The 25,410-nt window shown below is 40.9% G+C and overlaps 2 protein-coding genes and 5 non-coding genes across 13 annotated transcripts; 6 read left to right on the plus strand and 1 right to left on the minus strand.

The window, feature by feature from the left end:
* The first annotated feature begins 313 nt into the window (after nucleotides 1–313).
* EIF4A2 (eukaryotic translation initiation factor 4A2) lies at nucleotides 314–6,516 on the plus strand. 3 transcript variants are annotated; one of them, XM_036448208.2, is made up of 11 exons: nucleotides 318–453; nucleotides 1,246–1,291; nucleotides 1,378–1,510; nucleotides 1,790–1,929; nucleotides 2,670–2,838; nucleotides 2,933–3,042; nucleotides 3,281–3,424; nucleotides 3,728–3,865; nucleotides 4,111–4,200; nucleotides 4,417–4,496; nucleotides 5,728–6,516. In XM_036448208.2, exons 1-11 carry the CDS (start codon nucleotides 425–427, stop codon nucleotides 5,870–5,872), a joined length of 1,224 nt encoding a protein of 407 aa, XP_036304101.1. In that variant the 5' UTR covers nucleotides 318–424; the 3' UTR covers nucleotides 5,873–6,516. The 3 variants fall into 3 exon arrangements, 2 of the variants coding, with proteins under 2 accessions (XP_036304102.1, XP_036304101.1); XR_004989666.2 differs by lacking the exons at nucleotides 4,111–4,200; nucleotides 4,417–4,496 and adding an exon at nucleotides 4,915–5,025 and having other exon boundaries at nucleotides 314–453; nucleotides 5,728–5,768; XM_036448209.2 differs by lacking the exons at nucleotides 4,111–4,200; nucleotides 4,417–4,496 and adding an exon at nucleotides 4,915–5,021 and having other exon boundaries at nucleotides 314–453; nucleotides 5,728–5,768.
* LOC118725196 lies at nucleotides 1,620–1,688 on the plus strand. Its single transcript, XR_004989922.1, has one exon. It is a non-coding gene; the product is annotated as a small nucleolar RNA SNORD2 (small nucleolar RNA).
* LOC118725086 lies at nucleotides 3,088–3,214 on the plus strand. The gene has a single exon (XR_004989833.1). It is a non-coding gene; the product is annotated as a small nucleolar RNA SNORA63 (small nucleolar RNA).
* On the plus strand, nucleotides 3,469–3,646 carry LOC118725191. The gene has a single exon (XR_004989917.1). It is a non-coding gene; the product is annotated as a small nucleolar RNA SNORA81 (small nucleolar RNA).
* LOC118725085 lies at nucleotides 3,917–4,048 on the plus strand. Its single transcript, XR_004989832.1, has one exon. It is a non-coding gene; the product is annotated as a small nucleolar RNA SNORA63 (small nucleolar RNA).
* On the plus strand, nucleotides 4,227–4,361 carry LOC118725122. Its single transcript, XR_004989864.1, has one exon. It is a non-coding gene; the product is annotated as a small nucleolar RNA SNORA4 (small nucleolar RNA).
* On the minus strand, nucleotides 5,441–23,561 carry RFC4 (replication factor C subunit 4). 5 transcript variants are annotated; one of them, XM_036448213.2, is made up of 11 exons: nucleotides 23,295–23,559; nucleotides 21,705–21,847; nucleotides 19,592–19,670; nucleotides 14,133–14,212; nucleotides 12,042–12,161; nucleotides 9,952–10,095; nucleotides 9,634–9,754; nucleotides 8,461–8,586; nucleotides 6,939–7,019; nucleotides 6,747–6,863; nucleotides 5,441–6,659 (listed from the first exon to the last, which is right to left on the minus strand). In XM_036448213.2, the coding sequence occupies exons 2-11, from the start codon at nucleotides 21,833–21,835 to the stop codon at nucleotides 6,564–6,566; spliced, it is 1,095 nt and encodes a 364-aa protein (XP_036304106.1). In that variant the 5' UTR covers nucleotides 21,836–21,847; nucleotides 23,295–23,559; the 3' UTR covers nucleotides 5,441–6,563. The 5 variants fall into 5 exon arrangements, with proteins under 5 accessions (XP_036304106.1, XP_036304107.1, XP_036304109.1 ...); XM_036448214.2 differs by having other exon boundaries at nucleotides 23,450–23,552; XM_036448216.2 differs by lacking the exon at nucleotides 12,042–12,161 and having other exon boundaries at nucleotides 23,295–23,561.
* Nucleotides 23,562–25,410: the final 1,849 nt, after the last annotated feature.

Below are 25,410 nucleotides of genomic sequence, written 5' to 3' on the forward strand. Positions count from 1 at the left end.
GGGAAAGCCGGGCCACCTGCACGCGGCGCGCCTCCGGCTTCCGCCTCCCGTCCGGCCCGGCCCGGCGCATCCGCTTCAGGGACGCGGAAACCCCGTAGGAGCAGGGTGGGAGGGGAACGCGGTCGGTCAACCGCTTGCTGCAATATTCTTCCGCCTCCAAAGCAAAGAGTGCCAACCACCCCGCGGCGTCCGGCGCCATCCAGAGACCCTGGAATGTCTTGCAACCGTCCACTGGGATTCCCCCGCAGACTCGCCTGGGATATTTTCGGAGGTCAGGCTCCCAGGATCACAATTTTGTGGCTAAGCCGAAGCGCGGCAGGGAAATTCCTCCGCAGGAGAAACGGGTTCCGGCCGCGAGCCTATAAAAAACGGGCGGCGCGGGCCCGCTGTCTTTCCAGTCGGGCGCTGAGCGGCTCTTCGGAACATGTCTGGTGGCTCCGCGGACTATAACAGGTACAGCGCCTTCCCGCGGGGCCGGGCATGCCACGCCATGGGGGGGTGGTAGAGGCTGGTGTGTGGAGGCAGGGGACTCGGGGCTCCTAGGTGTTTTGCCTGGGGTACGCTACGCCTGTGTCCTTCGAGAAGCTTCCATGATGGGCAGGGCCACGGGCTGCAGGGAAAACATGTACAGAGATGGAGTGGTTGCGGTGGCTTTTCCCCGAGACCCTTTTGAGTTTCCGGCGCCTCCCGTGCCTGCACGGAGCTGGCATTTGGGGAAATCCGTGGCGCAGGCCGCGTTCCGTGCAGGGTAATCGGGCCTGAAGCTTTACATGCGGCCACGGGCGCGGGTGGAGGGAATTGGGGCGGAGGGTTGGGGAGGCCACTGGACACGACCGGGAGGTGCGCCGGGGCCGGGCCGGCGAGCCGTTGGCTTAGCCCAGGCCAGGGTCTGCCCGCGTCAATCACTCGGCTTGCGCATTGTAAGGGGCGGAGCTCGGCATGGGGAGCTCTCGCGAGACGGCCGGCCGTCGAGACTTGGGGGAGCGCGGGGCTTGGGGGAATGGCCGGCCGCCGGGAGCTTTTCCGGTCGTCCGCGCTCTCAGCCTTCCCGGCAAGCACACGGGAGATAAATTGTGTGCCCTGCCCCGCCAGCTTCCTTTGCTCTTTCAGTAGGAAATGACCTTTTTTTTGGGGGGGGAGATATCCGGAAGGGAGAGGTAGTGAAGAACTGCCCCCCTCCCTGATGTGCAGATTGGGGGGGGGGGGGTTGGAGATGTTCTCTAACTGCAGCCTTTCTGTCTGCAGAGAACATGGCGGCCCAGAGGGAATGGAACCCGATGGTGTCATCGAGGTAAGAAATGGGTGTGGATTTTGAGACTGTGGAAAGGTGAGGTTGGCCATCCTACTTATTCCGTTTTAAATTTTTATTTCTTATAGAGCAACTGGAATGAGATTGTTGATAACTTTGATGATATGAATTTAAAGGAGTCTCTTCTCCGGGGCATCTATGCTTATGGTTTTGAGAAGCCTTCAGCTATTCAGCAGAGAGCTATTATTCCTTGTATTAAAGGTAAAAAGAATTCGTTGGCAGTTAGTGACAGTGAAACATTGTTTTACGTAGACCTGGATTATAAAAGGGAAAATAGTCTGGGGGACTAGTACCTACTTGTATTCCTTAAAAGTGAAATGATGGCAAACATCTTTCGGGACTGACCTGAAATGAAGAGAATATTCATTGCTGATCACTTGATTATTTGGGCATATTTCATGTTCCAAATGGAATACATAGTGTAAACTACAGGTGACGGTTTGATGTGGGATCGGTAAATATGTATCCTACTTTTTTTAGGGTATGATGTGATTGCTCAAGCTCAGTCAGGTACTGGCAAGACAGCCACATTTGCTATTTCCATCCTGCAACAGTTGGAGATTGAGTTCAAGGAGACCCAAGCACTAGTATTGGCCCCCACCAGAGAACTGGCACAACAGGTATTGATAGTGTAGTTAAAACCGCTTGCGTGTTGCATAGGTTTCAGGTTTCACAACTGAAGAATTCAAAACAGTATAAATTGGTCCTATCAGAAACTTCCTTTTAACTGTCCATGCATGCAGGGAGTTTTTAAAAAGTTAAATAGGAACTGGGTGTGCAAGTATGGTTTTATAGGGTTATATAACACGGAGAAACTAAAGCTTTCTGTTCAGGGTGGACTAGATCTGGTCTCATTTTTAAGTTTGAATGCAGTTGTGCAACATGAAAACTGCAGTGACAATGTTATTAGTTTGTGATGCATCTTTTTGCATGATATGTTTTCAAGACTCACTGCTGATAAAGACTGAAGTACACATTGCTAATAAAACTAGGCTTTATTGAGGTAAATGTCACTGCCCTGTGGGAAAAATTAAAGTAGCAACGATTTGTTGTAGCTGTAATTGCAGAGCGTGGTCCACTATTTATGGTTCCCTACACAATGAAGAATAAAGGACATATTTTTAGTTCTTAATCTAGCAGGTACCTGGGACAATAGGATCCCAAGTTTGACAAGGCCCAGAACATTGCAAGGCAATTTTACCTCTAAGCAGTTAGATCAGTCTTCATTTTGAACTTTGAAGTAGTAAAGTGCTATGCATGCATAAAAGCTGTGTGTAGATCAGATATTTGCCATTATGCTTTGGAAGTTAGTCACAATCTGTAGTTCTGTTGGATAATAATTAAGGCTTTTGCCTTTTAGATCCAAAAGGTAATTCTGGCACTTGGAGACTACATGGGAGCAACTTGTCATGCCTGCATTGGTGGAACTAATGTTCGCAATGAAATGCAAAAACTGCAGGCCGAAGCACCACATATTGTTGTTGGTACACCAGGGAGAGTGTTTGATATGCTAAACAGAAGATATCTTTGTAAGTATTGTGTCAATTGAGCAAAGATTTTTTTTTTTTTTTTTTTACTATAATTGAGAATTTAGGGATGATAGTATGATTTTATTTTTAACAGCTCCAAAATGGATCAAAATGTTTGTTTTGGATGAAGCAGATGAAATGTTGAGCCGGGGATTTAAGGATCAAATCTATGAGATTTTCCAAAAATTAAATACAAGTATTCAGGTGAGCTTTATTTCATCCCCTACTATAGCTGGAGGTCAGGTTTTAATGCAGGAACAGTTACAATACAACTGAAGTGTTTTATTGTCGTTCCCCCTGCTTAAAGCAATTGATGCATAACTATCTCTGTCTAGCACAATTCCATAGCTAGACAGAGACGCTTGGCCTCAAACATAGTTTTTTCAGTATTGTAAAAGTTCAGCTAACTACTTGTATGATAACAGTTTACTATTTTTTTAAGGTTGTGTTGCTTTCTGCCACAATGCCAACTGATGTGTTGGAGGTGACCAAAAAATTTATGAGAGATCCAATTCGAATTCTGGTGAAAAAGGAAGAATTGACCCTTGAAGGAATCAAACAGTTTTATATCAATGTTGAAAGAGAGGTAACTTGTCTAATTACTAAACAAAAAAAGTAGCCAGATATTTGACCTTCTTGTATAAGCACTGTGCTAAAATTGCAGAAACTAGGATTTTATCTTGGTATTTGTAATAATGCTAGCAGAGTACACACAAGAAGAAAAGTAACTGCACTAGATGATAAAGACTGGGGTGGACCTCTTTCTTAATGTCCAGTGTCCTTTGTCTTAAAATTTGGTGCAACATGTCTTCTGATCACCTTAACAGCGAATTTTTAATTATAAGTTGGAAACCATTTTAATGACAATTTTTTCTTTGAAATATTGTAGGAATGGAAGTTGGACACACTTTGTGACTTGTATGAGACACTGACGATTACACAAGCTGTTATTTTTCTCAATACACGGCGCAAAGTGGACTGGCTCACTGAGAAAATGCATGCCAGGGACTTCACAGTTTCTGCTCTGGTAAGAGGTGTTCTGCTCTAGTAGTGTTAATTAAAATGTCTTCTCATATTAAAGCAGGATTTAGACTACAATATAGCTGTTAAGTGCTGTGTTGTCGTTCCCCCTGCTCAAAATAAAGTTGTTTCTTAACTATACCTGTCTGCTAGACTACTGTAGCAGCCAGGGACGCTTGGTCTCATACATAATTGTTAAAATTAAATATTGACTGACTGGTGATTCTTGAATGAAGGTTTGTTAATTTGCAGCATGGTGACATGGACCAGAAGGAAAGAGATGTTATCATGAGGGAATTCCGATCAGGGTCAAGCCGTGTTCTGATCACTACTGACTTGTTGGTAAGTAAATCAACTGCTCTTTTGATCTACCAAAAGTTTTATTTTGGGTGAAGGTTTTTTAGTAACCTTTACCAATTAGGCTCTTTGGGAGAATAAAGACCACACTCCACAGTGGGCTATATCACTAACATATAGCCCATTACTATTTTGTGGCCTACATTACATAAGTCTCGAGTTTATCAATTAGAATTTTAATACCATACCATTGTATTTCAGGCTCGTGGGATTGATGTGCAACAAGTGTCATTGGTTATAAACTATGATCTACCTACCAATCGTGAAAACTATATTCACAGGTGAGTAGATGGCACCTTGTTACTGTATTGGTAAAATAAGCTCATGTATTTTTCTGATGGAAGTTACCTTCCAGATAAATCAAAGTCTCAGGGTATTGATTCAGTAGACAGTGTCAAATTGGTAGGATGAAAAATTGTACTTGGGAACATTGGTCATGCAGTGGGAAAACAATTGGCCCAAATTGTGACTTTCATACCTATGGATTAGATTGTTTTAGTGTAGATTTGTTGGTCTTAGCTTACTTTTGAGCTTTATTTTTTGTGATGCTCTTGTGCTTTCTGGATTATAGTTGGGATTTTCTTGGTGTCGTCTGGTAGCAATTTGAGCGGTCCCTGGTTTACTTATAGTGGCTTTATCCCTAAATAAATTGAATTGTACTTTGTTATATGATGTAAAAAAAAGACTTTTTAAAAACAGGAGTCGATAGCAGCAGTTGATGACGAGATGGCACTCAGAAACGGCGTTGACGTAATTTAGGACGTGGAATCATAAGCGAAACAGCACACTGTTTGAATAAAGAGCGAGTCGGTATTTATATTTGTTTTTCTTTTGTCAATGATTATTTTATATTTTAAGTTGCTCCAGCCAAGGCATTTTTGTATATTAGCCTATTAGGAGGTTTTATATTGTCCGGTTTTTATCGGGAAGGTAGACAGTTGCTTTGGAGGTAAACACGTTTGAGTAATTTGAGTTATAACGTGTGAAACAGCAAAAAGCAGTGATGAGTTTGGGTTACCATACCAAATACTTGTTTTCCCACTGAAAAAAGTTGTGAGTTTAGACAATAGTTAACCATGCAGCATTTGTATTTACAGTTTACAGTTCCAGAAGTGCGCCGATATGGATTATATAACTGTTCTTTTTGCTTCGTCCGGTGTGTTTACTTATGTCCCAGGCTGACTTCTGCTCTTGGCTGGCCCACTTTGGTATGGGCTTTTTTTTAAATTTCACTACCCCAAACACAATACTGTCATCTGCCTTAAAAATAATGATGCTCAAGGCTCATTTTGCAGCCAGACAAGCTTTGAATCCTTATGGCACTAACTGCAAAGGAAGGTTTCTTTTCCCTCTAGATATTGATTAGCAGATAGTGCTCCAATTAGAAGCACGAACTATAACCTTGATAAGTAAACACAGCAGCTGATGGTTAACAAGTGGATCATCATGTTCAGTAACTCATGCATTCTGTTAGAAGTAACATTCTAATTGCTATTTTCTTTTCTTACACAGAATTGGCAGAGGGGGTCGATTTGGGAGGAAAGGTGTGGCTATAAACTTTGTTACTGAAGAAGACAAGAGGATTCTTCGTGACATTGAGACTTTCTACAATACTACAGTGGAGGAAATGCCCATGAATGTGGCTGACCTTATTTAATTCCCGGGATGAGATAGTTTTGAATGCAGTGCTCGCTGTTGCTGACTAGGTGATCACAACGTGCATTGTGCTTCTTTCTTTGGGAATATTTGAATCTTGTCTCAATGCTCATAACGGATCAGAAATACAGATTTTGATAGCAAAGCGACTTTAGTCGTGAGCTCTTGTGAGGAGAGTCATTGGCTTTATCCTCTAGAGTTAGACTGTTGGGGTTGGGTACAAAAGATGGGGTCTGTAAAATCTTTTTTTCTTAGAAATTTATTTCCTAGTTATGTAGAAATGGTTGTATTAGATGTTCTCTATCATTTAATAATATACTTGTGGACTAAAAGATATAAGTGCTGTATAAAATCAGCCAATTATGTTAAATTAGCTTATCTGCCTTTATTGTGTTTGTCATTAGCCTGAATAGAAGGCCTTTAAAATTGATTTTATTTTTTTTTAGGAAGCATTTGAATGCATTTTGTTTGGTATTGTATTTATTCAATAAAGTATTTAATTAGTGCTAAGTGTGAACTGGACCCTGTTGCTAAGCCCCAGCAAGCAATCATATCCTAGGTAGGGTTAAACCCCCAGTAAAATTGCCATATTGCACATGTCTTAATGAAGTTTGAATGTTAAATAAATTGTATATTCACTTTAAAGGTTCTTTCATTATTTTATTGTAAAATGGTATGAATTGAACGTTGTTTTAACAATTCTGGGTTAACTGTTGCATCACAGTAGCACAGAGGCTAATCAATTGTAGATGTTCATCAGCACCATCTGCTAAGCACTTGTCTACATCCTACAAGAAAAAGAAAGGGTTATTAAATAATTGTCCCTTTTAGGTATATAAGTATTTTTGCTGAAATGTGCAAAGATGCCTACTTACAGCAAGTTTTTCTGTAATGATGGACTTTTGTTTATCAGAAAGAGCATCATTTTCTACAACTACATCATGAAGCTGGTTTACAAGCTGAGTTGCTGCATGACCTTCATTTATCAAGTCCTGTAACAAAAATTACATGGTGTCAACATTTAATTTTCTCTTCCCCAAAGTTAGTAAAGTAACTTAAACCCTTACCTTTACCACAGCTTCTAGCTTGTCAAAAGAGCCACTCTGACATGCAGCAAATATTCCATCAACAGTCTTTACTGGTATTACCTAAAAAGATATTTTCTGGTGAGATGGTGGTTTGGACATTATTCTGCCAAGCCTGTGCTCGCTCCTTCCATGCTTGGTTGGTTCACCTAACAAATGACAAAGCTGATAGTTGCTATCCTGATAAGTCAATCCAGAGTTGAGAACTGGAAAAGGGTCTTTAAGCTTTATGCTCAACTCTGAGCAGAGAGGTAATACAGAAAAAGGTATTGGACCTAAAATTTAAAAATGCTTTCAAGGGCCTGGACCAGTTTGGCTCAATGGATAGAACATCGGCTTGGGTCCCGGGTTCGATTCTGGTCAAGGGCATGTACCTTGGTTGCAGGCATATCCCTAGTAAGGGGTGTGTAAGAGGCAGCTGATCAATGACACACTCATCAATGTTTCTATCTCCCTCTCTGTATAAAATCAATAAAATATATTTAAAAAAAAAATACTTTCAAGGTGCTATGCCAATACATTAGTCCAGTCACTACAATGCAATAAGGGTGGTACATAACTTGCTTTTTGTACAGAGGAAGGGAGAGAGAAACATCAATGAGAGAGTGTCATCGATCAGATGCCTCTTGCACGCCCCCTACTGGGGATATACCCGCAACCAAGGTTCATGCCCTTGACCGGAATCGAACCCGGGACCTTTCAGTCCCCAAGCCGATGCTCTATCCATTGAGCCAAACCGGTTTCGGCACATAACTTGCTTTTAAAATCCTTTGAAAACATTCTCAGATTTGGACTTAATGGCTTTAATAGTGGCCAATATCTTAGTGGCTGTCTTTCCTCAAAGCAGTTCTCTAAAGAGATTGGTTTAACCCCTAATACCTAGAAAAAAAGGGACTAATGCTGTTTGTGGTATGAAAATTCAATAAAGCCTGAAAGGAATATTTGAAGACCTGTGTGGCCCTCTAACAAGATTTCTCAAAGTTGAAAAATGCATGTGCCTTGTTTATTATATGACCCTTTGTCAAAACAGACTACATTTATAAGAAAAGACATCAGAGGGGTGATGTTGGAGGTATGGGACATTAAATATCTGTTAACTAAGTATTCCTAGCACAGTACTTGGCACATGCTATAGACTAAGTGTAACCTCCCTCCCCAATTCATGTTAAAAAAAAATCCCTGAAGTATTTGGAGGTAGGCCTTTGGGAGGCCATGGGGTCATGGGATTAGTGTCCCAGAGAGCTCCCTTTTGCCATAGGAAGATGCAGGCCATCTATGAATTGGGAGTCTTAAGAACTAGAAAGTGGGTCTTCACCACCCAATCTGGGCACCGTGACCTTGGACTTCCCAGACTCCAGAGCTAATACCTGAATTTCTGTAGTTTGTAAACCACTCATTCTGGTATTTTGTTAAAACAGCCTGAGTGGATTAAGCACATACAAAGCATTCTATATATACTTGGGTGAAAACTTCCTAAAAGAATTTCAGAATAACATACTCTTACCCCAGCAATGTCTGTGATCACTTTATCTGTGATCTCCTTCCCACCTGTTAATCTAGTAGCACTTTGAAGAAATGTAATGGCTTTTCTTAAATCTCCTTCTGATACTTTAACAAGACAAGACAGCCCCTGAAAAGAAAAAAAAAGTTCTTTTGGTATGTGTTTTTACCTATGATGACCAATTAAGGTTTTTTGATCTTAATAAAGTGAAAAGCACTATATTTTAGCCAAGAGTTACTGAGGAGAAATGAAACTTATTTCCATTTTTGAGGGAATATATTAGTCCTATAGTGGCAGAATTCATGGAGACAGCCTCAGTCCAATGGAAGGATAGAGATCTCTTGCCTTTGAAAGTAAGTGGCAGAAACGTTCCATACTTCTCCTCCTATTTTCTTGATTACATAAAGGAAATACAAATTATGGTTAAATTGTTATAATGAATAAAAGGCCTATATATTCTATCACTGTATCAGAATTTCATACCAAATAAGTTTTTGGAGTTATTAACTAGGAGACTAAAATCTTATGATAGAGATTTGTTGCTGCAGAATTTGCATTATATGCATGAAATTTGCTCTAGTTTGGGGTCTCTAATATACTGAGCCTATCTAATAAAAGAGTAATATGCAAATTGGCTGTCACTCCAACACAAAGATGGCTGTCCCCATGTAGACACAAGATGGCCGGCAGGGAAGGCACTTGGGAAAGGCTAGGCCTGCAAGGGAGGGCAGTTAGGGATGACCAGGCCTGCAGGGGAGGGCAGTTGGGGGCAACCAGGCTGGCAGGGGAGTGGTTATGGGGAGATCAGGTTGGCAGGCAGAAGTATTTAGGGGCAGTCAGGCAGGCAGGCAAGTGGTTGGGAACCAGCAGTCCTGGATTGTGAGAGATCCCAGATTAGAGAGGGTGCAGGCTGGGCTAAGGGACAATCCCGCCCCCAACATGCTTACACATGAATTTCACACACTGGGCCTCTAGTAGATTATAAACTGCTAATAGTAACAGAAAGATTAAATCTGTAATTCCTAGACATTCCAACTGTTGTTCATTTAGCTTAACTTTGCCTGAAGAATTGTTGGCATCAGAAATTGAAGCAACACACATGACTCCTTTCAGGGCCTCTTCATATGTATTCATCAATGTAATTAGTAATTATAAGAACTAATAATTAGTACTTACCTCATTGCTAATTTTAACATGTTCTTTATCAGCAATGTCTAGTAATCGTTGTTGTTGAATTTTATCTGACAGAGGTTTGAAGCGGAATTTAGAACATCTAGAGGTCAGAGGTTCAATTATTCTGTAAAATATTGGAAAAAAAACAAGTCAGTGGCTAAAGAAGGATTTCCCCCAAAGAACTCATTTTTATCAAGATTTGATGAAGATATTAATGTAGCCTTGAGACATTGAAAAAAAAAATTTTTTTTTCTCTCCTTAACTGAGGGTTAGCAAAATAAAGCTGCTAGTATCTATCTATCTTCAAGGCAATATACATACCGACTGACATAGTTACAGATGAGACAGAAGCGGGTGGTTTTAGATTCTTTCTCCATGGTACGTCTTAATGCTGCCTGAGCAGCTGAGGTCATAGAATCTGCTTCATCCAGAATCACAATCTTAAAAGGAGGACATGGCTTCCCACTGATTCAGAGAAAAACATAGGAGTGATAAATCACCTATCATCATTACAATCTAATTTTATATCGATATAACATACTCATCCTCCCAAAGAAAAGCCTCATGCCCAAGAGGAGTTACTCCTCTTCTTTCCCAACTCTTTCAGCCACAGGCAATCATGATCTCTACTTTCTGTCTCCAAATTTGTGTATTTTGGACATCTATCTATATAAAAGCCTAAGTGACTGTCTGACCAGTAGCTCTGACCTGCATTGATCACCAGAGGGAAAACGCTCAACGTAGGAGCTGCCGAGCTATGGTGATTTGGCAGCTGTGGTTCTTGGGTGATACACCTGGAACCAGAGAGGAGAAAGACCAATTCCCAGGTCCCTTACCCGAGAACCATGCTCTTGCGATCCAGGAGCTCTCAGGGGATGTCAGAGAGCCGGTTTTAGCCTGAGCCCTACAGGCTAGGCTGAGAGACCTCACCAGTACTGGAATCTGTGCACCTTGCCTCATAAATGGAATCATACGATGTCAATCTAACATGTTGTCTTTTATGATTGACTTCTTTCACTTAGCATGATATTTTCAAGGTTCATCCCTATTGCAGTGCTATTACTTCATTCCTTTTAAATAATATGGCAAATGGATATACTGCATTTTATTTGTCCATTCATTTGTTGATGGGTATTTGGGTCGTTTTCATGTTCTGACCGTTATGAATAATGCTGTTAAGAACATTTGTGTACATATTTTGAATAGAAATGTTTTATTTCTTGTGGGCATATATCTAGGAGTAGAATTACTGGATCATGTGGTAAATCTATGTTTAACTTTTAGCCAAACTTTTCAAAGTGCTGAATCTTTTCACATTACAACCAGCAATGTATAAAGATTCCAATTTCTTCACATCCTTGCCACTATGTTCTGTATTTTTTAAAAAAAATATATTTTATTGATTTTTTACAGAGAGGAAGGGAGTGAGAGAGAGTTAGAAACATTGATGAGAGAGGGTCATCTATCAGCTGCCTCTTGCACACCCCCTACTGGGGATATGCCCGCAACCAAGGTACATGCCCTTGACCGGAATCGAACCTGAGACCTTTCAGTCCCCAAGCCGACGCTCTATCCATTGAGCAAAACCGGTTTCGGCTGTTCTGTATTTTTTATTATAGCCATCCTAGTGAGTGTAAAGTGACATCTCATCATGGTTTTGAATGGCATTTCTCTAATGGCTAATGATGTGAATGATGTTTTCATTTGTTTATTAGCCATTTGAGTATCTTTTTTGAGTAATATCAATTCATATACCTTGCCCATTTTAAAATTAGATTGTCTTTTTATTATTGAGTTGTACGAGTTTTTCATATATTCTTGATATAAGTGCCTTATCAGATATGATCTATATGCATTGTGAATTCAAGGTGGATATCAAAAATTGTCCTTTACTTCCTATAAATTCTTACGTGTGCTCTGATATAAATTTAAATATATGTCAGTGAGTGAGGTCAGGAATCAAAAAATTTAATCTTGAAACTGCACCTGAGGAGTATAGGTAGTTGGCTAAACATCCCTGTTTAATTTAGGGCAGTCCTATTTAATTATTAATAATACCTCCTCTTTTATTCTGAAAGCATCACAGTTTGGATAAGAACTTATATGGTCACCCTACTATGAAATACACACTGAAGCCTAAGATAGTTGACTTTTTTAAAATAACGCAATAGCAAAAGTCAGGATTTTTGTTATGCATGCACCACCCAACTATCACATTTGATTAATAAATACTTCTTAGACAAATATCAGTGGAAAACCCTTGACAACTAAGCAAAATTAATTATAATGGAAAGTTTATTTCTGGCTTTAAATAATTTAGATAAAAATATGATCTAACATGAAAAAAGTTGTAAATTTGGCAGAAATATGTATTTTAAACAAATACAACGACATGGTATAGAGAAACTTACTCTGAACGACTTCCTGATACAGTTAATTGAGCAAAATTCTTCACTTTCTCTCTAACTACTTGTATTCCACGTTCATCAGATGCATTTAACTCAAGAACTCTTAATCGAAAAAGTTCATGCCTACATAAAAATGAAGCAAATATGAAAGGTCATAGAGCATGTAAGTAACTGAGGTTTAACCACATTTTAACATTTGCACATCTTGCAGTAGTTTAAAATCCACCTACTAAACAATATGGATAAAAGGTACACAATTACTTCTGTATTTTCTCTTTTGCAGAGACATGCAGTTAACATTTTGGCTTTCTTCCATGCTTTTTAAAAAATATAGGTAAATGATATCACATAATATATAAAATTTTAAATCAATTTTCCACTTTGTATTGTATCATAATCATCTTGCCATCTTGCAACCAATCAAAATACCATTTTTATAGCTATGTGAAGCTCCCGAAATGCCATTTTAATAGCTATGTGACATTTCATCCTATGATTGTACCACCATTTACTTATTTAGCATCCTTCTATTGTTAGACGCTTAGTTTTAAGTATGTTGAAATTTTAAATAATGCTGCAATACAGTATATTTTGAATTATTTCCTTCAGGTAGCTTGCTATAAGGAAAATTACTAGATTAAAACATGAATAGTTATTTTAAAATGAGTTTTTTTATTTATTATATTTTTATTGATATCAGGGAGTTAGGGGGAGAGAGAGAGAAACAACAATGATGAGAGAGAACCATGGATTGGCTGCCTTCTGCATGCCCCCACTGGGGACTGAGCCCCCAACCCGGGCATGTGCACTTCACTGGAATCGAACCCAGGACCCTTCAGTCTGCAGGCTGGCATTCTATCCAATGAACCAAACTGGCTAGAGCTTAAAGTAAGTTTTTAAGAAATTAAAAGTAGTTCACTGTAGAAATCAAAAGATAATTAAAGCAACTGGCACACCCAAAGCACTATTTTGAAAGGTTCCTTCTAGTAATTTTTCTACATATTTTTAATAAAAAAAACACACACCAAGATTTAAATTTGTTTTATTTTTCCTAAATATTTTCCCAAAAAGGTATCTTTGCTATACTGAAGCATGTTGATGGGTATCAGACCCAGACTAAAATCTTTTCTAGGTAGAGAGCTCCTAAACAATGGTTGGCTAAGCCAAGACAGAATTTAAGAAGAGGACTCTAGGAAGTTAGCTCAGAAATTTTCTGCTATACTTAGAATCATTCTGTATCGTCAACCATATACTCTGCTTACACTTAGGATGCCTGAGGGTAAGGATCTGGCCCAGCCACTCCAGAGGCAGGGCCTAACAAAGCCAGTGCAAGAAGGAACTAAAGAAGTGGTATGGGTCAGTAGCATCGGACACAACAGACTTGATCATACGAAACATGTTAATGCAATAATTAAGAGAGTGTGATGAAATTATCAGTGTGACTGGAGACAGGCTGGGTTTTCTGAGCCCAAAATCATAATAAATAGTGATAAGCCCTTGCCACTTTAGCTCAGTGGAGGGAGCGCAGGAGACAGCCGATAGATGATTTTCTCTTTGTTGATGTTTCTTTCCCTCTCCCTTCCTCTGTGAATACATATATGTAAAAAATCATGCCCTGGCTGGGTATCTCAGTTGGTAAGAGCACCATCCCATTCACCAAAAGGCTGTGGGCTCAATAACCTAGGTTGCAAGTTCGATCCCTGGTCAGAGAGCATACGGGAGGCAAGTGATCTATGTTTCTCTCATCTCTCTCTCTCTTCCCCTTCCTCTCTTTAAAAATCAACGAAATCATATTCTTAGATAAGAATTAAAAATATATATATATATGTGTGTGTGTGTGTGTGTGTGTTATGGGGCTCCCTGTGTGTAATATATTCAAACATTGAATAAGGTTCAGAATGAAGGTCACAAAAAACATAGGCAAGCTAATTTACTGGAGGGGAGGAACTGGAAATGGGCCCACTGGATTAATAAAAAATTCAGAAATGAAAACAAACAATTTCACAGAAAAAACAAATTCAGGTTTTTAGAGAAAGAAAAGCAGTACCAGAGGTTTTCAGTGTCAAGTCTTTAAAAAAAGATATTTCAACTTACCCAAAGAGTTCCCTTGCTGCTGCCAAAATTGTGGATGTTTTTCCAGTTCCAGGTGGCCCATAAAACAGGAGGTTGGGGAGCTGTAGAAATTAATTTTTTTTTTTAAATTTTACTCTGGCACAAATAAAGGAAGACTGAAAATGTCTGGAACACTGCAATAATTTCTGCAATAGAGAGGTACATATCCTATATAATAAACAGCTAATATGCTAATTAGACTGAATAGCAGACGAAGCCGGGACTGCGAGGGCCAGCTGAGGCTGCCAGGGCTGAGGCCCTTGGACGAATTTGTGCATCAAGTCTCTAGTATCTTAATAAACAGGTTTCTTAATATAACTGGTATCATAGTATTCACAGTTCTAAATCCAGCTTTTCCATATACTACTACTAGTGACCTGGAACATGGATTTGTGCACGTCGAAAAAGAAATAAATTAGAAGGTGGCCAGTAGAGCAGGACTGGGTGAGACAGGCTAACATGCCCTGTAGCCAATCTCCTGTGGTCCCTCCCTGGTGGCTGTGGAGTGAGCAGGGTCCCTCTGGCAGGTGGGGTCGCTCAGCCTGGCATGCAGGAATTGGGCTAAAACCGGCTCTCAGATATCCCCTGAGGGGCCCTGGAGTATCAGAGGACACTCTGCAAAGTTGCTGTTATACAGGGTGTGGAATGCAAATGCAAGTGGCAAGTGTGCAATAAACCAGATTAGGGGCCAACAGTGTCCCAGCAACAACATAACCCATGGCTGAAAGTGGAATTGCTTGGCCCTGGAGGAACTGGGCTTCTTCCTCTCTGGTTTTGGGGTGTGTCACCCGAGAACTGCTGCTGCCAAGTCACTGCAGCTCAGCACCTCCTGCACTGAGTGTCTGCCCCCCAGTAGTGAGTGTGCATCATAGTGACTGGTCGGAAGGGAGGAGGGACACTTAGCATATTAGATTTTTATGTATATACTAGAGGCCTGGTGCATGAAAGTCGTGCATGGGGCCAGGGAAGAGGGAGTTGTCCCTCAGCCCAGCCTGCATCCTCTCCAATCTGGGGCCCCTCAAGGGATGTCCGACTGCCCATTTAGACCCGATTCCGGTAGGATTGAGCCTAAACCGGCAGTCAGAAATACCTCTCACAATCCAGGATTGCTGGCTCCCAACTGCTCACCTGCCTGCCTTCCTGATTGCCCCTAACTGCTTCTGCCTGCCAGCCTGATCTCCCCCTAACCACTTCTATGCCAGCCTGTTTGCCCTCAACTTCCCTCCTCTGCCGGCCTGCTCATCCCCTAACTTCCCTCCCCTACAGGGTTGATCACCTCCAACTGTCCTTCCTTGCAGGCCTGGTGCCCCCAACTGCCCTCCCCTGCTGGCCATCTTGTGTCCAGATAGGGACAGGATCTTTGACCACATGGGGGCAGCTATTGTGTATTGAATTGATAGGTCAATCTGCATATTACTTTTTAAAAAAATATATTTTTATTGATTTTTTTACAGAGAGGAAGAGAGAAGGATAGAGAGCTAGAAACATTGATGAGAATCATCGATCAGCTGCCTCCTGCACACCCCCCACTGGGGATGTGCCCGCAACCAAGGTACATGCCCTTGACTGGAATCGAACCCGGAACCTTTCAGTCCGCAGGCCGACGCTCTATCCACTGAGCCAAGCCAGTTTCAGCCTGCATGTTACTCTTATTAGATAGGATTGAGGCCTGGTGCATAAGGGGGGCCAGATGGTTTGCCCTGAAAGGTGTCCCGGATCAGGGTGGGGGTCCCCTTGGAATGTGGGGTGGTCTGCGCGAGGGGTCTGAGGTGGTTTTCAGGCCAGCCACGCCCTCTGGCGACCCAAGCAGAGGCCCTGGTATCTGGAATTTATTTACCTTCTACAATTGAAACTTTGTAGCCTGGAGTGGAGCCAAGCCTCCTGTTCTCTCCATAACCAGCAGCCATTTCTGTTTGGATTTGTTTACCTTCTATAATTGAAACTTTATAGTCTTGAGTGGAGGCTTAGGCCGGCTAGGGCAGGCAGAAAGCTTGGCTTCTTCGGTTGCCTGGGAAACCCAAGCCTCCCTCCTGCTCTCTGTGGCTGAAGCCATCTTGGTTGTGTTTATTTGCATACTTGCTTTGATTGGCTGGTGGGTGTGGCTTGAGGGTGTAGCAGAGTGGTGGTTAATTTGCATGTTACTCTTTTACTAGATAGGATAGAAGATAGATGACTTCTTCCCAAATGTTTTTCTAATATCTTAAATTGAATCATATTTATGATTGTTCTATTCCTAATTTACGTAGGTGGAATTTTCAAAGCTGAAATTAGAAACATTTTCAGAATCCCAGGCTTTTGCCAGGTCCCTATCCCACCTCTTTGCAATATTTTATACTTTATAAAGATGTCAGTTATTTCAAAGTGGAAATAGAATGAACAAGTAATTGGATTTGGCCAATACTGAGGAAAAAACATATTAGGGGTTTGAATATTTCTGTTGCAAAAACAGAAATATTAAAAGAACTAAGTATCTATTAAATGCCAGGCGGTATTCCACATCATGATCATGTACTCTGTAATTGCAGCATTATTTATAATAGCCAAGACATGAAAACAACCTACATGTCCATCAACGGACACTGGATAAAGATGTGGTATACATGTAGAATGGAATATTTCGACCATTAAAAAATATATATACATATTGCCACTTGCGACAACATGGATGAATCTTGAGAGCATAAGTGAAGTAAGACAGATGGAAAAGGACAAAAACTATTTGATTTCACTCATGTGGAGTATAAAACAAAAAGTTACAAACTAACAAAACAAACTCACAGATACAGACAACAGAATGGTAGTTACCAGTGTCAGGGAAATGACAAATTGGATCAAAAGGGTCAAATATATGATAATGGAAGAAAACTAGATTGGGTGGTAGGCATGCAATACAGTACATTAAATGTTGTACACCTGGAATTTATAGGATGTTATTAATCAATCTTACCTCAATAAGTTTAATTAAGATACACACACAACAGAATTTTATTCAGCCATAAAATACTAGGAAATCCTGCCATTTGCAACAATATAGATGGGACCATGAGGGCATCATGCTAAATGAAATAAGTCAGAGAAAGACAAATACTATATGATTTCATATGTGGAATAAAAAATACTAATAAAAAGAGAGGCCGAGGATTGGGAGAGGAGAAACTATCAAAAGTTACAAACTTCCAGTTATAAAATAAGTAATGAACAACATGATCATTGCTGTATGATATATATGAAAGTTGTTAAGAGAGTAGTTCTTAAGAGTTCTCATCACAAGGAAAAAATTATTTTTTTTTCTGAATCTACATAACATGATGATGTTAACCAAACTTATTCCAATGATCATTTCACAATACATGTAAGTCAAATCATTATGCTGCACACCTTAAATTTATACAGTGATGTATATCAATTATATCTCAATAAACCTGGGAGAAAAAAAGAATTCTATGTCAAATCAGTTCTTAAAATTGATTTCTGAAAAAAATAACAGAACAAACAAAACAACTCCTAATTCTACCTTAAAACTTTTTAAAGCAAATGAAGGAATTATTTTCCTGTATTCTTTTAGAATTAAAAAAAACACAACTTCATCTTTAAGTTTTACCAAATTTAGTCTGAAAAGAAACACAAGTGGTTCAAGTTCTCAATTCAGCCTCATAAATTAGATAGTATAAAGAACTGAATCATGCCGTATCTGGTTTGGCTCAGTGGATAGAGCGTCGGCCTGCAGACTCAAAGGTCCCAGGTTCGATTCCGGTCAAGGGCATGTTGCGGGCATATCCCCAGTGGGAGGTGTGCAAGAGGCAGCTGATTGATGTTTCTCTCTCATCCATGTTTCTAACTCTCTAACCCTCTCTGTAAAAAACAAAAAATCAATAAAAAATATATTAAAAAAACCCCAAAAAACTGAATTATAATCCCACTAGATTTGCTTCAAGTTGAGAATACTAGCAATTAAAATATACTTTGTCCTAAAATCTATGTAAATATTACTAAGCAATTATAGTTGTATACTATTATATAATTAAAAGGTAAATATTTGGATCATATCAAAACAAATCCTGGTGAAGAAAAATATTTTATGTATTTTTATTATTGTTGTTAATTCTCACTCAGGGATATTTTTCCCATTGATTTTTAGAGAGAGTGGAAGGGACAGGGATGGGAGAGGGGGTGAGGGAAGACAGAGAAAAACATTAATGTGAGAGAGACATATTGATCACTTGCCTCCCACACGCTGCTCCCTGACTGGGATCGGGATCAAATGTGTAACCCAGGTACCTGTCCTTGACCAAGAATCAAATCCACGACCCTTCAGTGTGTTGGCTGCTGCTCTAACCTCTGAACAGAGGTTAGAAAAATATTTTGAATAGTTTTATAAATATAACTTCTTTCAAAATATGCACTGTTGTACTGTAATTCCAGGAAGAGAACATGGAAGCAAAAAACAAAAGAATCTCTACTTCAAAGCAGCCAGATTAAGAGGAAGAAAGCCAATCTTGGGAATAAAGCAAAAACTAAATACCACTTTCATCTGTAACTTTTTCTCTTCCTTCACTGAGTTCTTAAAGCACTTTATCATATGAAATTTTAAACTACTAATTTTTAAAAATTAAGTATTTATTATTGAAAGTATTACAAATGTCCCTAAACTGTTAATTCTTTATATAGGTTTAGTTTGTCTCTGAATAACCTAAAGCAGCGGTAACCAACTTTTTGGACCTCACGGACCACTGACTGGTGACTGCTGATCTAAATTACAAGTCACTCAAGGACATTTTATCCCACTCATCACAGTAGGCGACACAATGCTATAAGCAGAATTAAAGACTCATTTTTCTTTTTTTTTGTACTGTAGTTCAAACCAAATCCTAAAATTAGGTGAAAAATTATACTTTCTTTTTCAGTTATAGTTAACTTTCAATATTATTTTATATTGGTTTCAGGTGTACAGCATCATGGTTTGACATTTATATAACTTAAGAAGTGATCCCTCTCCAATAAGTTTAGTACCCATCTGGTACCATACAAAATTATTGACTATATTCCTTATGCTGTACAAAATTGCCTTGAGACAATTTTATAACTACCAGAGAAATTATACTTTCAAAGAATCTCTTGACTCTTCTTTACAGCACGTATCGTTATCTAGAATTCCCTTACTTATTTGGTTTCTATGTTTACTCTGTTGTTTCCCACCAAAATAAAAGTTCACAAGCAAAGAGGCCCAGACTGTCTTGCTCAATGGTCTATACTTGAGTACTATATAACAATGCCAGACGACAGAATTGGAGATGCTCAATAAATACTTGTTGAACTAATCATCCATTGCACAAATAGTCATCATGGGCCCACTGTATACGTATCATAGTATTTAAAGGGGGTAGGGTAATAAAGAAAGAGGGTGAATCTCCCAATGACATTAAACATCATCTGCTACTCACATCAGCTCCTTCTAAAGACTTTTTCAGCACTGCAACCACTTCTTCCTGGAAAGCAACTTCATCCACACATTTTGGACGACTGTAAAAAACAACAACAAAGGTTATTTTGTATATTATAGTAGGCACAGAGAAGTTTTCAAGTATTCTTTTTGCTAAAATACTGATAATTCTCATATTGGTAATGAGAAACTTTCATAACTGGAAGTAGTTAGAAACCCCATTTGTGCCTTAAACAAATATACTAAAGGACTGAAGTAATTTTTCACTGTTCAGAGACATAATTTGCATGTATGCTTACAAAAATTAAGTAAAAGGATTTTATTACACCATAAATGCCAAGTGCTTAAAAAATTTAAAGGGAACACTTGCCTAGAAAGTAATATGATATACATGTATATATATTTATCCTCATGTAAAAATATGCTTCTTATTGATTTTTCTAGAGATAGGAAGGGAGGGAGGAGAGAGGGGAGGAGAAGAGGAAAGAGAGAGAAGGAAACATCAATGTGAGAAACAGTGGTTGCCTCCTATATGTGTTCCGACCAGAGACTGAACCCACAACCTAGGTATGTGCTCTGAATGGGAATCAAAACTATAACATTTTGGCACTCGGGATAATGCTCCAGTCAACTGAGCCAGGGCTTAAAGTATTATATTTTGACAAGATCATGCATTTCAGGTTAAAAGAGAGAACTATTTAGTAACCTCATGATAGGCAACTATTTTAGTTAATACATCTATATAAATATAGTTATTACATTGTTAATTGGTTAATATCAATTTTTTCCATTACTCATCTGCACAAAAAATGCATATCTATTTACTTCACTAAGGGTTAAAAAAATAAGTTTAATCAATATGAAGTATAACATATGATTTTCTTCTTAAATCATTAACTAGTGATTTTAAGAGCTCGAACAGTTATACTTCCAACCCTAAGATTAGGCTTTGTGCTTAGTTTACTAATCAGAAACTTTCTAAGTCATATTTTTCAAAGTACTCGGGTCAGTGCCAGGCAGGAATTTCATGTTAGATAATGTTTTCTAGAAAAAAAACCAGTGTATGTTATAAACCAGTTATTCAAACACTTGCAGAGGCCAGGTAGACAACAAGAGTGAAGAAAGCAGAGTATAAGGCAAGAGAAAATAAGGACTATGATGAATTGAGGAACACACAACCTTTCCAAAATGAGAAGCAGTATCTAATCAGGCGTCTTCAAACTATGGCCCTCGGGCCACATGCAGCCCGCAGAGGAGTCTGATCCGGCCCGCCAGGTTTTTTGGGCAGTGAGTGCAGCCGAGGTGTTACAGTAGGAATTAGTAGTTCATATAGTCCGGCCCTCCAGCTCTCTGAGGGACCGTGATCTGGCCCCCACTTTAAAAAGTTTGAGGACCCCTGATAAGTCCATCTAACTGCTGTCAAGTGAGAATTTGCATCTAGTGGCTGCCTAATCTACTGAGGAGTTGAAAATCTAGATTTTTTTTCTCCCCTTGCATAATTTATTTTTTAATTTAAAAAAAATCTAGATTTTTATGTGAAACTTTCCATTTTTAAGAATTGTTGGTGCCAAATAAAACATGAGGGCCTTTTTGGCCTATAAGTAATCTGCAAAGTCTTGGTAATAACTGAAGCTACACTTGGAGTAACAACTACTATTTGTTATACTACTACTTAGCTGATTGAAATTTAAGTGGGACTTCAAGTGTTGTTTTTGCCCAAAACAATTTCCACCTATCAGTAATGAAAGGGGAACAGATTACTTGGACTTAGTAGAACTCCTGATCAAAAGCCGGCTTATAAAAAAAAATGTTTTCTTCAATGCTGTATGTATCCCGACCCCTAAAACCATAGACCTGAGATACACAGAAGATTTTAGTTCATAAATAAAAGACTTTAGTTCATAAATAAGGGAATTAAATTAGATCATTCTAAGGTACCTTTCAGTACCAAGGTTCTATGACTTACATCCTTGGCTGATTTTTAAGGACAACATCTAAACCAAGCAAATCATCCCCCATTAAGAAAGAAAAAAAAGGGGGGGGCGGTGGAGGGATTATAACTGGTTAGAGATGTAATTTATTAACAATTTCAACAAAAACACAAGAGTTCTTACTATTTTTCCACCCATGGAACAGGCTTGGCTTTCTTGTTCTCTCCACTACTTCCGGCAGCGGCAGCTACTCCTCGATCCTTGATCAATGGTGGTTTAGTACTGATAGATGTGCCTTTTAAAAATGCCTGCATGGTTACTTCACCCTGACCAGGTGCAAGACAGAAAAAGAAAAGCTCTTTTGAAACCATTATGAAGAAAAGGGCACTTAACCTTGTGCAAAGATATTCAATAATTACTTATTTAATAAAGAACATCACCCCATGACCTAGCACTCTCTGAATGCATTGTGCTGAAGGCTGCAGGGACATAAAAGAGGTCAAAGTGCTTAGAGATATCAGAATGTATTTACAGTGAGGAAGTTACAGAATAAAGACAAATCTTATGTCAGAAAAATTTGAGTTCCAAACTTTTTGATAAAGGTGATATCATTAATGACCAAACTGTACATGGACCTCTATAGCCTCTTCTCTTTCAATCATGGGCCTAGTTCTAATCAGACTCTGGAATGGGTTCAGCAATTAGGAGTGCTGAGACCACAAATGAGAACCTCCACTTTGGGGAGTGGGGGGAGGTGGAGGATGTGGGGGGAGAAGTTAGAGTTCCACTCAGGGATCTGTTTTACTGGCAGCGCCAATTACTGGCTTCAGAGGCTTCTTCTTCTTTTTTTTAACATTCATTTCAGAGAAGAAGGGAGAGGGAGATAGAAATATCAATGATGAAAGAGAATCATTGATTGGCTGCCTCGTGTATGCCCGCCCCCACTGGGGATCAAGCCTGCAACCAGGGCATGTGCCCTTGACTGGAATTGAACCCAGGACCCTTCAGTCTGCAGGCCAACGCTCTATCCACTGAGCCAAATCAACTAAGACTCAGAGGCTTTTTTCGGAGGGGAGAGTCCTACCATCCTAGAGTTTGTTATTAAAATGGAAGTAGCTGTTTTTGCTCATTTGAAGAGAGCAAAACATTGCTGAAAAGCCAGAGTAAAAATTCATGCAAAATCTCACCCTTAAGATAACCACTATTAACATTGAAATAAACATAAATACGTTTTTTAGGGATAGAAAGGCATCACTAGCTTGCCTGAAAATTCCCTTTCGTTAGTGGCAATTCTATAGTTGTCACTGCTATATCCCCAAAGCCTTGTGCACTGACTGGTCCATGACCCATGCTCCATAATATCTGATGACTGCATTACCATTTGAGACACAGGTTCCCCTCCTGCAAAGGGAGCTAAGGCCTATCCCATAATTGACCTAAATCAAAGAACTGTGCAAACACATAGTTCTGTGCTTGGCATACGCATATATACTCAAACAAAATACAATGTAAATATCTGTGAGCAGCTAAGGTTTTTAATTTAAGGTGTTGAATTCCTCCATCCCTGCCACAGGCTGCTCAATAGCAATACATCTCAGAGCACGACTCTGAAAGATGCTGTATGCACTGTGCTTTCATGTCCCCAAGGGGTGGGAGGTAGCCAGGCCGGATGGCGGTCCAGCCCCGGGCTGGTGCGGAAAGCGGCCCAGGAGCATCACAGGGCAGGAGCGGAGGGAGGAGAAGGCAGACTTCGCCCGCTCTTCAGCTGGTCACCTGTTATCCCCCGCTCTCCGCGCGTGTTCCCGGGCCACGCCGGGGCCTCCCAGCCGCCGACTCCGGAGCGAGGACGCTGCCGAGCGGCTCGTTCCTGGGGTTCCCGGACGGGGAGGGGGCGAGGCGGTGTCGCAGTCTCAGCTCCGTTCCTCAACCTGAAAATACGAGGCTCAGGGAGCCCCGAGCGGCCTGAAAAGGCGACTGATGTGCTACGGCCGGTTCAGCCGCCTCAGTTCCCGCCAAGGAAGGGCGGGCGCAGGGCAGGCCGGGAATCCGCAGGGAACGTCACTTCCGGCCCACCAGCTCCGGCCGCCGGTTAAAGGAGCCGTTTTCCACTTCCGGTCCGCCAGCTGCCGCCCCAGGTTAAAGGAGCCGTTTCCTTCCGGGGAGGCACACATGCTTTTAGGGATGCGTAGGTGGAACACGAGTGACTGAAGAGGTGGACATATAGTCTCATCCTGTCCGCGTGCAGTCCTCCCACTGGGGACTGACGTCTGGGGTCTCCGACCGCGACCGACTGCGGGAGACCTGGTGCCGGACCCCGCCTGCTCTGCGCCTGGGATGGGGGTGGGGGAGGCGTTGGTCGCCGCTCGCCAACCACTGGCGGTGGGAGAGGGGTTACGGGCCTCGGGAATCCCGCGATCCACCCAAAATCATAAGAGACCCCCCCTCCAATTTCAGGCCCTCTCCACCTGCATGGCCTGTACGTCACTGTGAACTTAATGCCAACGGAGCGTCTCGCTGGCATTTCCGAACGGACACAATTCTGCTTTCGAGCTGCTTTTCCCTTGGAGGACGGCAATGGGGGAGGGTGGAGTCGGTTTTTGGCCAGAAGAGGGTTCCCTGAGGCTCCCTATTCCTCCCCACTTTGGCCTCCCTTCGGCTTGTCACCACGGAGTAAACCGAGTGTGTTTTAAGGATAGAAATGACTTTCCTCACCCCCTACCCCCTATTTAAAAAAAATTTTTTTTTATTTTACTTTTTTAAATCCTCACCCTAAGATATTTTTCCACTGGTTTTTGGAGAGACGAAAAGACGGAGAGAAATATCCTCACATCAATTGGTTGCCTCTTGCATGCCCCTAACCAGGGGCCAGCGGGAGAGGAGCCTGCAACCAAAGTGCATGCCCTTGATTGGAATTGAACTCAAGACACTTTGGTCCAAAGGCTGGTTAGGGCTGATATATTGGGATATATATTTCAGAGAGAGAGAGAAATCAATGAGAGAACCATTGCTGGGCTTCACCTTGCATATCCCCTAGTGGGGCTCTAGCTGAAAAACGGGCATGTGCCCTGACTGGGAATCTAACCTAATTGTGATTTCTGATTCATAGGTCAATGCTCAACCACGGAGCCACACCAGCTGGGCTATCCTTTACTGATTTGAGAGAGAGAGAGAGAAACACCCATCCGCTGCCTCCTGCACCCTGACCAGATGAAGCCCACAACTTGGGGCATGCGCCCTGACCAGGACTCCAACAGGCAAACTTTTGGCAACGCCCAACCAACTGAGGCCAGTTGGCCAAGGCCCCTACCCCTTTTGAGTGCATATGGCTTATACCTTTATTAGTGTCTGCTCCTTGGTGAGAGGGAAGACCCTGCCATGTAGCTATGGTCATCTTCTAGTCGTGGAGCCCTGCCCAGAAATCTGGTGGTGCAGACACTCTGTAAAAGTTACCTGATTCGCCGAAACCGGTTTGGCTCAGTGGTAGAGTGTTGGTCTGCGGACTGAAAGGTCCCGGGTTCGATTCCAGTCAAGGGCATGTACCTTGGTTGCGGGCACATCCCCGGTGGGTGTTGTGCAGGAGGCAGCTGGTCGATGTTTCTCTCTCATCGACGTTTCTAGCTCTCTGTCCCTCTCCCTTCCTCTCTGTAAAAAAAATCAATAAAATATATTAAAAAAAAAAAAAGTTACCTGATTCATGATAATGTTTAACCCCATCAGGTACTGTGGGCTCTAGATTTCTACTGCCCTTGCATCACAGTACAAATTCTGGCCGATCCTGCCTCCCTGACCTCTCTCAGGTATTGGCTTCTAGAGTACCACCCAATAAAAAACCCACATGAAAATCTCAGAATCTGTTTCCTAAGGAATTCAACCAATGAGAGTTGGTACA

The sequence above is a fragment of the Pipistrellus kuhlii genome, unplaced genomic scaffold (assembly GCF_014108245.1).
Source record: "Pipistrellus kuhlii isolate mPipKuh1 unplaced genomic scaffold, mPipKuh1.p scaffold_m20_p_2, whole genome shotgun sequence".
NCBI classification, from domain to species: domain Eukaryota; kingdom Metazoa; phylum Chordata; class Mammalia; order Chiroptera; family Vespertilionidae; genus Pipistrellus; species Pipistrellus kuhlii.